Below are 18225 nucleotides of genomic sequence, written 5' to 3'. Positions count from 1 at the left end.
TTCATTGTAAACCACATTCTTTGTTATTTTAATTCCAGTAAAACAAAACCAAATACAAACAGCCAACAAGAGTACAAGTCCCTGCTCTCTGAGGACAAAGGGCAGCAGTGAGGGAGGGAGGCAAGGAGTCAACTCACTGCTCTATTAGTGGGGAGGACATTCACTGTGTTCACCTCAGCTATGGTAGGATGGATGCTTGGTGGCCCAGCAGAAAAAGGATAAAACCCGCATGGGGGAGGGAAAACCTAAAACCAGTGGGCCAGTCCCTTTCCCCTAAAGCAGCATTTTTTCTAAACAAGCAGAAAGACAGATCAGATAGGTGTGGAGACCCCTTGTCACACTGGCTACCAATTATACAGGAAGGTAGTGAGAGACTGCTTACGAAGGCATGCCAGAGCACTGCCGGAGCCAGTCTTCCTGAGCAAGGCGATGGTGCAGGGAATGGATGGGGGCAAGACAGAGGGGGAGGTCAGCGCCCTCTCTTTAATCCACCTCCTCCATGCGTGAGGCATCCTCGTCTCCTTCCAGAGGGGGAATATCTTCAGAGACAGCGGCACTAGGCTCTTCAGCAGCAACCTCATCTTCATCAATCCCTGAAATAGTAAGTGTGCAATAGAAAATCATTTTTAGGCCGTTCAAGGCTAGAAAGGGTCTCTTTAAGAGCCAGACTTGTATTCCTTTCTCATTTGCAAGCAATCATCATGCCCCCTATGGCACATCGGTTGTACTCAGTTTGGAGCTCTCCAAAAGCATGAGGGCCTGAAGTGAGGAGCCTCCATGAAGAGAGAAGGATCCTCACTTTAGGCCTTTGTCCTCAAGCGTGTGGAGGGCTCAGAGCCATGACCTGCTGCTTCTCCCTGCAGGTTTGTTTACATACAAGGAGATTCAGTGCCCTAACAGGGCTTTAATAAGGCCACACATGTAGCAGTAACAAAGCAAAGCCTTGTCAGCCTTATACTGCAATACTATAGAATGCCCTTCATGGAAGCTCCTTAGGTATATATCTACAATTTTTAGAAAAATTTGGCAGACTAAAGAACATTTGCCAATATCCATCACAATCTCAGTAATGCTTACAACAGCCTGGAAAGGTGTGGCAAAGTTATCTCCATGTTGTAGATGCTGGGGGGAGGTACTGAGAGAACAGACACTTCCATCAGTAGCAAAGTCATGGAAAAGGTCCAATCTTAGCTTGGGCTCTCATACCTTCACATCCACCACCTTGTGTTACAGGCTGGAATCCTTTCTTGGTACTCCCAAAATTAATTGACATTTAGGTTCCAAGTCTGCTTTCCACACCAGCTACAGGCAATTTCACATCCTTCTCCTCACCAGGCCTCACTTATAAAAACACTCCCCCCACTGCTATACCTCTCCTGCCCTTTTCACAATGTCACAATTCTATGTGACTAACCCACAATCATGCTCCCACCACCACTGCCACAACAAAGTTTCCCCTGAGGCTAGAGAAGAATGAGTGTGCATTTGTGGGTAGAGTAACCAAGTAAATTGGACCTTCCTGAGGCCAAAAAACCCAAGTTGTTTGACAAGCCCTGGATTGAATGCATCAGGGTCACAAAAAGGCTATAAACCTCTCTTAACTTGCCATATTCCATTTCCTCAATAGCAGAAGAAATAGGCTTTGCTGCTCCCCATCTCCCAGCAACTCACCGAGCCCCAGCTTGATCATCCTATAGATACGGTTGGAGTGAGTCTGTGGATCCTCCAAGGAGAAGCCAGAGGAAAGCAGTGCTGTCTCAAAGAGCAGCACCACAAGGTCCTTGACGGCCTTGTCGTTCTTGTCTGCCTCCGCCTTCTGACGCAGTGTCTCTACAATGGGGTGGTCAGGATTGATCTCCAGGTGCTTCTTGGCCATCATGTAGCCCATGGTGGAGTTGTCTCGCAAGGCCTGGGCCTTCATGATACGTTCCATGTTGGCGGTCCAGCCATAGGTGCTGGTGACAATACAGCAGGGCGAGGAGACCAGCCTGTTTGAGACCGTCACCTAGATAAGACACCAGATGCCAAATCATGAGCCTTCATCAAAAAATGTTTATTATTCTTATTATTCTTAACCCATCTGGCTACGTTTCCCCAGCCACTCTGGGTGGCTTACAGCATATCTAAAAATATAATAAAAACAAGCTTTAAAAACAACCTGATACAGGGCTGCCTTCAGATGTCGTCTAAAAGTTGTGTAATTCTTTATCTCCTTGACATCTGAGGGGAGGGCACCACTACCAAGAAGGCCCTCTGCCTTCTTGGCACATGTGTGCGGTCAGGCAGATAAAGGGACAAAGCACACTCACCTTTTCAACTTTCTTCTCCAGGATTTCCTTCATGAGTTTGCAAAGGTTCTCAAACTTGGCTTTGCTCTCCTCCATCTTCTTCTTCTCGTCCTCATCCTCTGGCAGCTCCAGCCCTTCTTTGGTGACGGACACCAAGGTCTTGCCATCAAATTCCTTCAGCTGCTGGACGCTATACTCATCAATGGGCTCTGTCATGTACACCACCTCAAAACCACGTTTCCTCACTCGCTCCACAAAGGCAGAGTTAGCCACCTGCTCCTTGCTCTCACCTGCAGCACAAGAGATTAGAGGAGCTAACATCAGGCTGCACATCATGGGCTCCAACAAAGCTCCATTTTTAAAGAGAGTAATGATGCTCTCATGACAAGCATGTTTCAGCTGGTCATGCATTTTGCTAAGCCTTGTGGATGGGGCCCCCAAACCTGGCAAGACTAGGAAGGTATCAAAACAGGAGATTTTTGCACCCAACATTCAAAACAGAGGGCACCAAGGTTATTTTCTAATAGAGACCAATATTCTAGTACAGAGCAAATCAAGATGTATTTCTGTCTACATTTGCTGAATCTAAGCTTCAGTTCCTATTATAAATGTGCCTCCCTTTTGCGTAATTTACCGTATTTTTCGCTCTATAGGACGCACTTTTTTCCCTTCAAAAATGAAGGGAAAATGTGTGTGCGTCCTATGGAGCGAAGACGCCATAGCCCCGCGACCCTCTCCCGGCTGGAGAGGTGATGCGCGGCTATTGAGGCTCTTGCCATAGCCGCCCGTCACCTCTCCAGCCGGGAGAGTGCGCGCGGGGCTAAAGCAGCCCCCCGCGACCCTCTCCCGGCTGGAGAGGTGACGCACGGCTATGGCAGGAGCCACTCCACTGCTCCCTGAACTGCTCTTTGGGGCTGGTGGTGGGCTTCCCCCCGCCAGCCCCAAAGAGCAGGTCGAAAGGAACCTGAAGCCTGGAGAGCGAGAGGGGTCAGTGCACAACGACCCCTCTTGCTCTCCAGGCTTCCAAGGTAGCCGCCTGAACGCACCTTAAACGGCACCTTGTTTTAGAGCGGGAAAACAAGAGGGGGAAAGTTCTCCCCCTCTCTGCACAGCGCCTCCTGCCACTTCGCTGAAGGGGCGCTGGGCAGAGAGGGGGAGAATTTTTTTTTCTTGTTCTCCCCCCTCTAAAACAAAGTGCGTCCTATTGTCCGGTGCGTCCTATGGTGCGAAAAATACGGTAATCAGCACACATTATGTGGATCGTGCAATTTAGGACCTTGAAAGGTGTTTTTTCCCATTTTTTATCATGCACTGAGAAATTAGACTGGAACTCTAAAGGGCAAAGATGTGTAAAAGAATTGACAGATATTTGGAAGTCCTTCTGAATTAACTCTTACTGGTTTCACAACGTTTAATTAAAATTTGGAGGTTTTTAGCTCATGTCTCTGGAATCATGAAGATTAGAGTTGGGTTTTCAATCTCTCTTCAATTAAAGAAAAGAGCCACCACCCCCAGAAGATCCAAGGAAGGTAATCTATTAAGGAGAATTGACCAAAGGCACAAATAACTCAGAAATTGATGCCAGAGCAGCCAAGGCGAGTTCAGTGGAAATAAAATTCCCAGGTTCCACTATAACCAAAGATTCCTGCTCAAAGGAATCATCATTCCACTGTGAGGAGACAAAGGTTTGATCAGCTTTGTCCTGACAGCAGGTATTATTTACCTGTGATGTAATAGATGCTTTTCTGGTTTTCCTTCATACGGGACACATATTCGGAGAGGGAATTCATCTCGTCGCCAGAGTGGGAAGTGTGGTACCGCAACAGTTCTGACAGGCGTTTCCTGTTGGTAGAGTCCTCATGGATCCCCAGCTATGGGCAAAAGATGTTTTAGATGCATTTATTTGTATTTTTAGATTCCAAATAGTGTGGGCAAAAAAATGTCACTATTGACAGATGGGCAGCCCAACCCAGGGTGGTTGGGGAGAGAAGAACTGGACTCTAAATAAATAGGTACCCAACTGGCCAGGCTAATAAATGGACATGCAGGGCAACAGGTGTTCAGGCTAGAGTTAAGCTTTCTGATAATCTAAAATTACTGCTTAGCTTCACTCTCCACTTTTCTGAGCTTATGGCCTGAAGATTTCCCAGCCTTTTCACAATCATGAGGACTAGAACTGTTTTTTAAAAGAACACTTCCCATAATTAAAAACAAAACAAGGTAGTAGAAGTCAGGAGCAAGAAATTCTACTGCAGCAGATTGTTTTACTGCCCAAATTACTGTGCTCAATCCAGCCTGAGACAGTGGGCTGGTCAGCTCTCACCTTGAGATTTTTGGAGAAGGCTTCGTAGAACTTCTTGTAGTTTTCTTTGTCCTCCGCCAGCTCTGCAAAAAGCTCCAGGCATTTCTTGACGATGTTCTTGCGAATCACTTTGAGAATCTTGCTTTGTTGCAGCATCTCACGGGAGATGTTCAGGGGCAGATCCTCGGAGTCCACTACACCCCGGATAAAGTCTGATTTAACAAAAGAAAGGAAGAAATAAAATCAGAGACTAAACGAGCCATGACAACTGATAGGTAATCTGAGTAAGAGAGTACCATTTCTTTGTTCTACATAAGTGATCCAGGGAGAAGGGACAAGAAAGTGTGTACATACATGGCAATTCAGCCTTCCTCAAAAGTGCCCTTTGCAGAACTCAGCAGAAGGGCTTTGCTCATTTCCAGAGTCTCCACCCTGAGAATTTTCATATGGTTTGGTTTTCCATAGAATTGCTGTATGGTTCGATTCTCTCCCTTGGACCAATGTTGTGCAGTATTACTATCATTTTTTAAGGAGAGGATGAACCAACCTGCGAAAGCATTTTATAAGCAAAACAGTGCCCAATTGGAAATGCAAGCCTCGGGTGTTTGGGAGGAACAGCGCAAAGAGAACTTGCACAGAGGGAGCTAACCTATGTCATGACCCCTTGCACTAATTCCCGCCCGCCCCGCCACAGTTCTACAAATAGCAGAGGAAGATAAATGAGTACACTAAGCCAGGCTGGCTGGGGTGGGAGATACAGCTTTGCTAGAGATCACTGATGGGGAACATGTGTCACTCCAATTCCCATCAGCTCCATCTAGCAAGACCAATGATTAAGGATGATGGGAATTGTAGTCCATAAGCATCTAGTGATGCCACCTTGTTCTGGGAGTTTGAAAAACCAGAATGAAATGATACTTCAATACTGGCATTGCAGAGATGGGTCAAACAAGGGCGATAAAAACAGCCCAATATTCTAAGTGAGGTAAGGCAGGAACAGAGAGAGGGAGCTTACTCAGGTACTCTGGGATGAGTTCATCACAGCTGTCCATAATGAAGACGCGCCTCACATACAGCTTGATGTTGTTCTTTTTCTTCTTGTTCTCAAAGAGGTCAAACGGAGCCCGGCGTGGGATGAAGAGAAGCGCCCGGAATTCCAACTGCCCCTCCACAGAGAAGTGCTGTGAAGTTTGGGAACATCAGATGAGCTAGTGAGCAGCCCTTTGGGGAAAACACACACTGGCAGCAAAAGTACCATAGGAAGACATCTGTGTGGACTGGACTTGTTAGATATTCCTGGCAAAACTTGCTAGGCAAGAGGAAGCTTCAGAAGAAGCTTCACCGTGCTAGAATTTCTTGCACCCCAGTAGAGTTCAACAGGTGCCACTTATTCCATTAGTGCTATATGGACAAGAGAAGCTGCACCTGTTCATTTGCAACCCAGAACACAGCTGGAAATGGACAAAAACTTGCCCCAGCATGGAATCTGGCAGCCATACACCTAGTTCCAATTATTTCATTCGAGATCCTTCACTCCTCTAGCCTGAGGGGGTGTGTTTGTTTGTTTTTTAAACTTTTCAATGATACCTCAGTTAATACTTTAAAACATACTGCTATACTTCTAGCCACTGGGCAGCTATGAATGGGTGCAGGCAACTCTAATGAAACCTAGCGACACTTAGAAAATATATTGCAGTGGAGAACTGCAAGCTTCTTCCTCCATGAAGCGGTCTCTTCTATCCCCTTCACATAATAATGCATACATTCTTCAGTTAGGGTTGCCATATTTCAAAAATCTGGACATAAAAGGTTGCTTGGCAGTGGCAAAGTTGTTGAGCTTTTTTAAATGGAAAAACCACACTGCCAGCATGGGCTGCCATACATCTGGATTTTTCCAGACATTTTGCTAATTTCTGCCTGGGCACTGCTGCCAACCACAGTATTCTGGGTATGTCCAGGAAATTCCAGATGTATGACAACCCTATTTAAGGGCTCAGTTTCTTAGTCAGCAGACGCTGCTGCCCTGTATTGCCATTTTGTCTGCTAATTTCTCTGGGCCTTTGCTCAATACAGAGAACCAAGTACAGTAGATATCAGCAGAGATATCTACCACTCTCACCTTAACAGCCAGATGGTCTTCCCAATCATTAGTCAAGCTCTTGTAGAACTCGCCATACTCCTCCTGAGTGATGTCATCAGGGTTTCGGGTCCAGATGGGTTTGGTCTTGTTCAGTTCCTCCTGGTCGATGTACTTTTCCTTGATCTTCTTGGTCTTCTTCTTGCTCTTGCCACCTTCCTCCTCCTCATCTGAGCCCACATCTTCAATCTTGGGCTTCTCCTCCTCATCCTTGGGGGCTGCCTCTTCATCCTCCTTCTCCACTTTTTCCTCCTCCGCTTCATCATCGCTGATTTCCTTCTCACGCTCCTTCTCCAGCTGCAAGAAGAGAACCTTGTTACTGTACTGCAGGTTTATCAAGAGGGATAAAGTTAGAAGGGTCAAACCTAGGCGTGGGCCATATTCAGAGAATGGGGGATTAATGTACCGTGTATGAAGCATGCAGACACAGAGAGGCACCCTTTGTCTTGCCAACTTCACACCTATACTTCCACCAGGTAGAGAGTTTAGCCATTCTGCTTCTCATGCTAGTCAAGGGAGCAGTTTCAAAACACCACTACCATCTAAAGTGTGGCCACTGCTTTCTCAGGCCACAACCCAAGATGTGGCAGAACTTTTTAAAAAGCCCACCACAGGATGGAGCTGCTTTACACAAGAGAATGCTTCCCAAGTGAAGCCACACTTGAAATTGCAAGAGCCACTTCACTTTAGCACCCTAAACACTTTAAAGCATGCAAGACTTCACCCAGCTACTGGTGTGTCAGGACCCAATATTGGGTCATGGTCTGATTTAAGGCTCATTAACAGCAGCAGTAACTGCACTAGAAATATATAACAAAAATTAAGAAACGGATTCCCAAATCCATTTTTGTGTTGAAGGTGGGTCCCAGTCTGAAACGAAATTCAATAAATAACATCAACAGCAGTCTAAGCCACAAGCCAGTACAATGCTCCTATAAAATCTGTTTCAAAAGCTGCAGGATTGCTCTGCAAGTACAGGCAGTATATGAATAGTCCAGCTCTCCCTCCTTCACATACCATGCCTGGGCTCTCCTTCATGGAGAGACTTTAGCACTCCAACAGCAGCACAATGTGGAACAGTTTCCACCACACACCTAAAGGTGGCTGGGGAAATGAAACTCCCTTGACCCCCTGGAGCAGCTCCTCTTGTATACCTACATAGAGGGTGATAGGGTAGCCGATGAACTGAGAGTGCTTCTTCACCACTTCCTTGATGCGACGTTCCTCCAGGTATTCAGTCTGATCTTCCTTCAGGTGCAAGATCACTTTGGTACCACGGCCAATGGGTTCACCTAAAACAAAGAACAAGAGGAACTAAGCCTGGGTTGCGGAGCTGCAGTCCAAAACATCTGGGGAGCACTAGGTTGGCGAAGGCTGGTGGGAGACTCTAGAAGGCCACGTCAGATCTGCGGTTCCTTAGAAAGTGTTCCTGGTCAGAGCCAACATCTCCAGCAGGTGGAAGACTGGCCATTACTGTGGGAGGTAGTCCTTGTTTTGGAGAGGCTGATATAAAAAACTTAGTTTTTGTCTTCTAAGAGCAAGTCGTAGGTCTTATAATTGGTAAGAACTCTTTCTTAAGTGTACATATGCAGCCTAAGATTGTTCAGAGGAAACCTACGAGGCTACTAAAGGTAGCCCCTGACCATTAGGTCCAGTCGTGACAGACTCTGGGATTGTGGCGCTCATTTCGCTTTATTGGCCAAGGGAGCCGGCGTACAGCTTCCGGGTCATGTGGCCAGCATGACTAAGCCGCTTCTGGCGAACCAGAGCAGCGCATGGAAATACCGTTTACCTTCCCGCCGGAGCGGTACCTATTTATCTACTTGCACTTTGACGTGCTTTCCAACTGCTAGGTTGGCAGGAGTAGGGACTGAGCAACGGGAGCTCACCCTGTCACGGGGATTCAAACCGCTGACCTTCTGATCGGCAAGTCCTAGGCTCTGTGGTTTAACCCACAGCGCCACCTGCGTCCCTTTTATGAGGCTACTAGAAAGAAGGTAAGAGCCTGCTGGATCAGGCCAATAGCCTATCTAGTCCAGCATCCTGTTCATAGAGTGGCTAACCAGATGCCTGTGTCAAATTCACAAACAGGAGTGCTCTCCCTCAGCCATTGAGAGCCTTATCCTCCACAAACTTCCCTAATCCTCTTTTAAAGCCATCCAAGTTGGTGGCTATCACTGCTTTGGTGGGAGCAAATTCCAAAGTTTATCTTTGTGCTATGTGAATGAATGCCTTTCTTCCTGTCCCCAAACCTCCAACATTCAGTTTCATTAGATGCCCAGGAGTTCTAGTGTTATGAGGGAGAAAAACATTTCTCTATCCACTTTCTCCATGCCATGCTTAATTTTTCAAACTTCTATGTCACCTCTTACTTGCCTTTTCTCTAAACTAAAAAGTCCTAAATGCCGCAATTTTCCCTCCGTGTTTCAGATGCATTCCAGATTTTTATAACGACACTTGTGATATTGGCAGTTTTATTTTCAATTCATTTCCTAATGATCCTAGTATGGAATTTGTCTTTTTTACAGCTGTCGCACACTGGGTCGACATCTTGATTGACAACTAGCGTCGCCATTTCCTCCCCTGCAAACTCAAGCTATGCACCTAATGACAATATGCAAGGACACCTATTTATAGCTGCCTCAGAAATATGAAAAGCATGAGGTGACGCAGATAATACATTTATTTTGTATCTCTTGCATCAACAGATAATTATGGTTTCTTTTTTATTCCCTTATGGAATGCTTTTGAGAATTCTGTGGTGGAGAAGAGATGCTATTTATACATTCTGTTTAATAAAATATTATTCAAAAGTGAAAAAAATGTCACTTCACGCTCAATCTGCCTCACCAAATTAGAAAAAGAGATCCCAAATGAACTGTAAATGATGCAGGAAGTCCCAGCAACATAGCAGAGGGATTCTGGGACCAGCACACAATGTGCTGCTGCACCATGTCCCAACCTCCGTGCTCTTTTGGAAATGACTGAAAGGTCTCCTGGGTAACAAGTCTTTTTTGCTGGTTACTTCTCAACCTCACTAGCAGAGGGCAGAAAAGAAGAGAAGAGGAAGAATTATAGTGGTATCTCTGGTTATGTACTTAATTTGTTCCAGAGATCTGTTCATAACCTGGAACTGTTCTTAACCTGATGTACCACTTTAGCTAATTTCCGCGATTTCTGTTCTCATCCTGAGGTAAAGTTCTTAACCCGAGGAACTACTTCTGGGTTAGTGGAGTCTGTAACCCAAAGTGTTTGTAACCCAAGTACCACTGTACTATGATTCCTACTTTTGGGTCATGTATGATACTGCCACATTCCCCCTTCTACTTCTAATTCAAGAAAGCATTTGAGAACCCCTTGATCACTTGCTTTTGGGGGCATCTGCCATCACATACCATGGTCAGTTTTGACAGTGAAGGAGCCGCCTGCAGATGACTCCCAGGCATACTGTTCATCATCGTTGTGCTTGGTGATAACCACAACCTTCTCAGCCACAAGGTAAGCAGAGTAAAAGCCCACACCGAACTGTCCAATCATGGAGATGTCTGCACCAGCCTGTAGATGGAAGAAGAGAGACTAGATGCCTGGAAAGGAAAGCTAACTTATACATATGCATACACACAGTTTCTAAATGACCAGAAAGCTATGTTCTAGACATGAAGAGCTGGCAGGAAATAAAGCAACACCCAGGTTAGATGCACCTTTATAATGAATTTAGATTTTTTTGTTTATTTTAAAAATAGGAATGGTACAAAACAGTGAAGCAGCTTATGAGCGAGGTGCTGAATTTTGTGAAAAAAATGAAAATTCATAGGCAAAGGATTCAACATCCTGAAAGCCTCGGTTTTGATTGTATTAAAAGCAGCCTTCTTCCTCTTAAAATCAGGGAGAGGGACCTGTGGCCCTAATTTACTGGAAACCAACCCTCATCAGCCCCAGAGAACATGGCCAATGACCTGGGATGGTAGGAATTTAAATCAGGTGGCATCAGGAGGAGCACAGGTTCCCTACCATCAGACTATATATAAAGTGCATGGATAGTGGCTGATGAAATTCTCAGACGAGCTCATGAGACAATAATTTCCACTTATCAAGGGGATTAGATACCCTGTACAGTTCTCTGTTCCTCTCCAGTAGAATGTTGTTAAATAAGCACCAATTTGCCTACTTTGCATGTAATTACTTTAATTTCTAATATAGATGTTAAGTAAGAGATTCAGGTTTTCCTGCTAAAGAATCCCAGTTTCTTTGAATGTGAAATTCAAGCATGCTTCTATATGCCAGATCCCTTGTCTCTCTACTTATTTAAGTCAACAAACTAAAGTTGTTGCTCTCCATCCTTTCCAAAAATCTCACCCACCAGCCACCCACCTGCAAGGCTTCCATGAAGGCTTTGGTGCCAGACTTTGCAATGGTGCCCAGATTGTTGATAAGGTCTGCCTTTGTCATGCCAATACCGGTGTCCACCAAGGTGAGGGTGCGATCATGGGGATTGGGAATGATATCTATCTTCAGCTCTTTGCCACTTTCCAGCTTTGAGGGATCTGTCAGACTCTCATAGCGGATTTTGTCCAGTGCCTAGGAGACAAGAAAAAATAGGTAAGGATGGGATGATCGAACAGACAATCTCAATTTCAGAATCTGTATCACTTCCACAGAACTGCATGTAAGCAAACAAAATGTTTCATGATGCTATCAGTTTTCAGATTTTACAGATCTACAAACCGTTGTCAAAGTTAACGGCTAAGTAGCTGTTTGAAATTTGTTATATAAAAATACAAATCTCAGTCACTTTATATTCCACATATCCAATGATGATGGCAATCAGTTGTCCTGTGATGTTTAAGCCCCCCCGCCCAACTTTCACTTTGTTTGCTGTTAAATTGCATGGAATTTACAAAGCTTGGGGATCCAATTTGTCGTTACTGAAATGAATGAGGAAGAGAAACTTCTGAAGACCAAAGCTAACATAAATCCATTTAATTCTTGACAACTTCTCAAAATAGGGCAGAGAAAATGTTAGCATTTTACTTGTATCACCAATTCTATTTTAATGTTGTTATACGGCTTTAAAAAACAATGGAGTATGTTTTCGTTTCTGTAAAAAATAGTACATTCCTTGTTGTTTTTTAAAAAAACATTACCTAGGACTACAGGGTAACCACTGGACCTCAGGAATAACGCTTATCCTAGGAAGTTCATTCTGCTCAAATATGACTTTATCATGACACAGAAGTTAACACTCTCATAAAGCAAACTTGCAACAGTTATTTCTTATTTCTACTTTTTAAAACTTATTAGGCTACTAGAACATATTGGACCCCCCCCTTTTTTTACTATGGGTATTTCACTTAGGCATTTTTTTGTTTGTTTTGGATTCTCATCTGTTTATTAGACTATTTTGAAATGTGATGCCAACACTTGCCCACACCCTTGAACTGGAGCCATGCTAAAATCTATTCCAATCATTGTTTCCAGGTAGGACTTTAAAGGGGCCCACTAGAGCCAGCGATACCGTCAAAACAAAACTCTGCCGGAGGCGTAAGAAGGAACAAAGCCTGTTCAGAAAGGGATGAGTAAAATCTCAGAGCAGTATGAAGGAGAGGTGAACCAGTTCCCCCAGCACTTGTTAGCACATGCCTACTGCAAAGCTGCTTCTGAGGGTGAGAGGAAGAAATTGAGCCAATGTGATCAATCCATGTCAGAACGCTGCTTCTGCATGAGAAGGTTCTGCTTAAACGAAGTCCCAGAAGCAAACCTGGCACAGGGTTGTTGCTCTCCTGGAAGGAAGAGTATGAAGACCTCCCTCCCTCTCTTATTCATAAACTAAGGAAGGTAGGAGCGGCTCAACTGGTGAGGCACACCAACAGCAAGAGCCCCCCAGTGGTTGCCGTTGATGGGAAAGGAGAGGCGCTAGGCAGTGAGGAGGTTGGGGCTACACAGCAGAACCAATCCAGCACTCCTACCACTGCACCCAGCCTTGTCCTTCCCAGGAAGTGGCAATCAACATTGCTGCTGGGCAAGCTACTCTGAAGGGAGAATAGGAGGGAGCTTTATAAAATTATTCATGATGCTAAAAAAACGGTAAGAGGAAATTGTGTGTGAGCGCTCTCTCTCTCTCATATATAATACTAGACCCAACAAAATTTGGGCAGCAGATTTAGGACCAAGTAAGTATTTCAGCACACAATGCAGAATTATAGAATTTGTCGTCATAAGGTGTGGCAATCGCCACTGGCTTAGAGGATTTAAAAGGGGAATACAATCAGCCATTATAACCACAAACAGCTGCTCTGTAGCAACTGGCAAACAATGGCGACATGTCTTCATGCTCTTCTTTTGGGCATCTTCAGAGCATTTGGCTATCCACTGACAAAAACAAGATGCCAGACTAAATGCATCTTTGGTTTGTTCCAGCAGGGTTTTTAAATGTAGGAATCTGTCCACACTGTCTACCTTCCTAACACTCTCAAGAGATTGCATGCTACAGTGTAGGCTTCCCCAACCTGTGGTCCTCCAATGTTATTAGACCACAGCTCCCATCATCTCTGACCACTAGCCACACTGGCTGGGGCTGATGGGTGCTGGAGTCCAACAACATCTAAAGGGCAACAGGTTGGGAAGGTTGTCCCAATCTGAACTTCTAAGGTAACCAGCTTTACCTAGAAAAAGATGGAAAGTGAGTGCTCACTTCTAGTTAATACCAGCAGTTGGCTTGATCAAATCTGTTTGTCCCTACTGCTAAGCCTTTTTTTCAGTATTGCCAAGATGAGGGGAAATCATTTAATCAGATTTGAAGAAGAAAAAATCCCAAGTTTATCTTTCTAAAAAGATAGGACAATTAAATCTGAATAAAATTTTGTGAAAACTCAAATACACTGAGGGAAAGGGTGCATTTATTAAAAAATAAAGAACCACTGTAAAAATACATTTTTCAAGATCAATCATTACCAAATGACACAAAAGGTTATGTACTATGTTGTTACTATCGGTTTGGGACTGTGCAATAGATTCCATATTATACTGCTGTTTGTTATAGGTTTGATACTGGGGGCTAGACTCCAGCAAGTGATGAAATGCACCAGGATCTAGACTCTTGGTCCAGGAGGAGGGAACTGTGGCCCAGCAGGAATATGAGTGGTTGGATTCGACGAATGAACCTGGAAAAAGTCAGATTTGGAGAGATGGAGTCCAGTTGGGCTTGGAGATGGGGGGCTGGATAGACCCCCCTATGCAGGGATGTTTTGACCCAAGTCTGGCTTTGGGCCGGGGGGAGCTCGGAGTTGTGGGGGCCTTTAACTTTGGAGGGACCTTGAAACATGCCTTTAAATACCACATGGATTTCAGTGTTGACTATGGAAAAGGGGCTGACTTGTCGAGAAGGGACAAAAATATTGTCAAGCTGGAGTCTCCCCGAGTGAAAAGAGCAGAAGACAAAGTAAAGTACAGGTATAAATATGAAGAAGACCTGCGAAAGGGACATAGAAGAGACTTAAGAGCCTCGGACATAAGGTCACCAGATTGATGGACTAGATGGATGGGATAGAAAGGACTGACAAAACCCGAGACCAGGAAGAAGAGACGATGGATGAAGATTGGAAGAAAGTTTTTAAAAATTCATTTAGAAAAGTATCGTAAAATTAATGAGTATTAGAAAAATGTTGGAATGAAATTATTTGGCTTTAGCAGAAATGTTAAAAAGAATTATGTAAGAATATGTTATGGTTAAGAGAATTTGGTATAAATAAGATTTAAGTTTTAGGGTTTTTTATGGTAAGATAAGGTTAAAATAGATTAAGGTAATTTAATGACAGAACATTGTGAAAGATGGAAAGGATTTGCTGAGATAATTAACAACTAGAATACAAAAAAGGGAGGTGTGAGGAGGTCGATGAAATAAGGTAATGACAGATAAGGATCTGGGAATATTGGATCTGTTTTTAAATTTTTTGTTTATTTTTGCTTTTTGATTTTGATGTATTGTGTGCTTTGTTTTTTCTTTTTGACTTTGGTCTTTACTGATTTGTATTGTTTAATTGTTACTTTTATCTACTTTTTTTCCTTTCTTTTTCTCTTTCTCTTGTTTTTTCCTTCTTTTTCCTTTGTAACCTTAAAATTCTCAATAAATATTATTTTTTAAAAAAAATAGACTCTTGGTCCAGGAAATGCCATTCTGTGGATCACTGGGAGACCCATACTATTGTGCCCAGGGCCTGCCATCGATGCAAAGTTTTAAAGACACCCATGGCAAGCCCCACTTGCAGAGAAACAACCTGGAAAACATTATAAGGCACCCATTATTCCTCTGTAGCTTTCTACGCCCCACACCTTATGCCGTGTTATGGCAGGTGGGCCTTGCAAGGCAAAGCAGGAGCCCGGCAGGCTTCATTTTGTCCACAGATCAGTAGTTTTGAAGACCGCCATATTCTTTAACTTCTTGAACTTTGCAACCTACTCCATAACTGACATTATGAATACGAAAACAGAAAAAGTAGATGTCCTAACAGCTTGCTCTGCCCAAGTCTTGCTTCTAGAAAGCTATGGGCACTTAACAGTCTCTAAATAAACAAAAAAAATGTGCATAGGCATGCTGCAATGGAGTTTTTGGATTGTCTTCTACTTTGTGTTTTTGGGATCAGGACAGAACAGGTGTGTTCTGCAACTAGAAGAAATGGCTGGCATGTAGTGTAGCCTCCTAGACAGTATAAATGCTCTATTTAATTAAATGTTTATGGATAGCTCAACTAATGAGCATGCACCACTATATGACGTTCCAATGGGAAACTCTAAATAAATTATTTAAATTCTAGATTTAAGTATTATTCCTTCTTCCACACAGCTCTTCTCCTTCCTCCCAACTCTAGGTCAACATACTCACATCAGAGGCGTTGGAAATGATCTCCCGCATAAAGATTTCCTTGTTGGAGTAAAAGGTGTTGATTATCAGGGACATAAGCTGGGCAATCTCTGCCTGGAAGGCAAAGGTTTCCACCTCCTCTTCGCCATGCTGGGTTTGGATTTCTTCAGGCATCTGGAATACAAACCAAGAAGTCAATATCTTTGTCATACAGGGTTCACACAGGGATACAGTACTAACATTTACAACTTCATCAGTTGCTAATTTGTTTCCAGGTTTAATTTATGGAGCTCACACTGCTGTTAAAAGCCCCAAACTAGGCCCCAACTACCTGAAAGACCACCTCCTTGCCCTACAGATCCTCTTAGGTGCTCAGATAAGCAGAGGGGGTCCTCTTGGTAGCTGTGGCACCCTCAGAAGTTCAAATGTGGTGGGCCTTAAATTGTGGCATTCCCTTTCTAGTGGTGCATCTGACACCATCCTGTTTTTGTCTTATGCTGAAGACACATCTCTTTATCCTAGCCGTTGACACTTAAATATATTCTAGGACCTACTCTAGTTGTATTCTAATTTGTTTTTTAAACTGTTTTTAGCGTTGTATTTTACATTGATGTGATCCACCCTGGAACCTTTGTGTTCAGTGAGGTTAGTATAAATTAACTCAGTAAGCCTTACGACCACCTTGAAAGGCATATCCCCACATTGTTGTCCTCCTACAAACATTGGGCAGCGATAGTGACCTCCTGAAAGCTAGCTAGTCAAGTTTGCAAGAGCAAAGATGTGACGCAGAGACACTGTGTGTAGTTCAGCTGCACATGCTATGTCTACACAGCAAAAACGAGAAGCTATGGTCCTCCAGTTTCTGTTGGACTGCAACTTCCATCATCCTTGACCAGTGGCCATGTTGGCAGGAGCAGGAGCCTTACAGCATCTGGAGGCTGATAGGTTCCCCATCCCTGTTAGTCTGACACTGCATGATGGAGTCCTGAACTTCAGCTTGCTAGAGTCAAAGAAAGATTCACTGAACATTTCCTGGGATACCGCTATCTTTCTTCCTCGGCTCCTGCGAACAAAAAGGACTTCTCTCCTGCCAGGATTAGTGCAAGGCTGAACTAGATCAAGGCCACCGGCAGGCATCTTCTTGCATCACATGTTTTGCAGTAGTGCAGGGGGCCAGCAGGCTTAACTTCCCCGACGTTTTCATTCACTGGCCCGCCATTTGTAAAAACCCAATAAACAAGATTTAAACCTAAGTTGAAACAATGGGAATTCCTAGATCTAAGTCCCCTCCCGTCTAATTTCTCCTGTTTTCTTAGCTGCATCTGGGATAAAAGCCGGCTGCTTCGGGAAGCCGAGGCTAAACCGATTCCCTTTCGGCACAAGGCGATACCCGAGACCAGGCGAGCCATTGTTGAACCGGCCACTTAAGCCGTTAGAAGATGAGCGCCATTAGGGCGGCGGCAACAGCAGCAACCGCCACCATCCACCATGATCGGGTGGTTTTGCTTCTCTTTCACACCTTCTCCCCCGCGAGGAACTGCGCTCAGCCAAGGCCGGTAAGAAGAAAAGCCGAGCGCAGGGAAGAGAAGCCGCAAGGCCTCGAGGGAGGGAGGGAGGCAGGGGCTGCGGGAGGCGCCAGGGCTCCGGGCCCTGAGAATGACGCGCTCGGGCACCGGGCCTGGCTAGGCCCACGAGCGCGCGCGCCTGCCTCTCCTCAGCCGGGTGGCGCTGGGCCCCCTCCCCCACCCACCCACCCGCGCGCGTCTCTGCGCGGCCGATCCTGTCAGCGGCGCCTCTGAGGAAACCCTTCGCGGGGCCTGGGGCCCGACCTAGCCGAGGAAGAGGCGGCGGCGGCGGCGGCGGCGGCGGCGGGCACATGGCTCCCCGGAGGAAGCAGGTGCGGCGCCGCTCCTCTGCCCTTCTACCCGCAGCATCCCTCGGGACACCGCCGTCGCCTCACGCGGCGACCTTCTTTTGGGAATGGGGTGGGTGGGGGGATTCAGGCCACCACCACCCCGCTTACTTTGATCGACGGCGGGAGATAAGCCTGGAGCACGGCCTGGTCTTGACGACAGAGATCGCGGCACAGCCAGGAGAGGAGCGCGGACCGCCTCTTGCAGACCTATATAGCGGCTGAGTGCGGAGCCTCGCGCCCCTTTGCTCCCTCCGCCTTAAAAGGGCCTGGTGCTCGGATGGGCTCCGACAGCCTCCTACCTCCCCTTCGCACTTCGACGGCTCTTCTTCTTGCTTGGTCCTTCTGAAGCTCAGGGACTCCCGGGTCCCGCTTCTTCTCCCCGTGCCGTTTCGAAAGGAATGGCTAGGAATAACGAACGATGTGCAGATGATAAGTGCGGTCTGTTAAAGACGTCGATCAGCTCGCAGGTTAACCCATCAAATGTGCATTAATTTGAATGGGAAGTGGAGAGTTCAGAATCAAGTAAACTGTAAACAGATATTTCGTTTTGTGATGATGGAGGCGTGTACCTTCAGTCAACATTTTCAGAAGAGGAATTCCTTATGTGAGGAAGAAGAACGCTTCTTTTAAGATAGTCTAGTTACAGTTTTGTTTTTTAAAAAACATACTTTTATTTTCATTGGAATCCTGGAATATTAGAGGTGGAATCTACCTTGGCGGTAGATC

At 45.2% G+C, this 18225-nt stretch overlaps 1 protein-coding gene across 1 annotated transcript; it reads right to left on the bottom strand.

Annotated features, from left to right (window-relative positions):
- HSP90AB1 (heat shock protein 90 alpha family class B member 1) lies at positions 1-17766 on the bottom strand. The gene is made up of 12 exons (XM_081000162.1): positions 17608-17766; positions 15606-15758; positions 11099-11305; positions 10123-10282; positions 7886-8019; positions 6710-7024; positions 5606-5771; positions 4612-4802; positions 4012-4159; positions 2310-2578; positions 1672-2005; positions 1-593 (listed from the first exon to the last, which is right to left on the bottom strand). Exons 2-12 carry the CDS (start codon positions 15756-15758, stop codon positions 484-486), a joined length of 2187 nt encoding a protein of 728 aa, XP_080856288.1. The 5' UTR covers positions 17608-17766; the 3' UTR covers positions 1-483.
- Positions 17767-18225: the final 459 nt, after the last annotated feature.

This window comes from Podarcis pityusensis, assembly GCF_964106645.2.
Source record: "Podarcis pityusensis genome assembly, chromosome: 3".
NCBI classification, from domain to species: domain Eukaryota; kingdom Metazoa; phylum Chordata; class Lepidosauria; order Squamata; family Lacertidae; genus Podarcis; species Podarcis pityusensis.
This window is presented reverse-complemented; position numbering and strand designations above follow the sequence as displayed.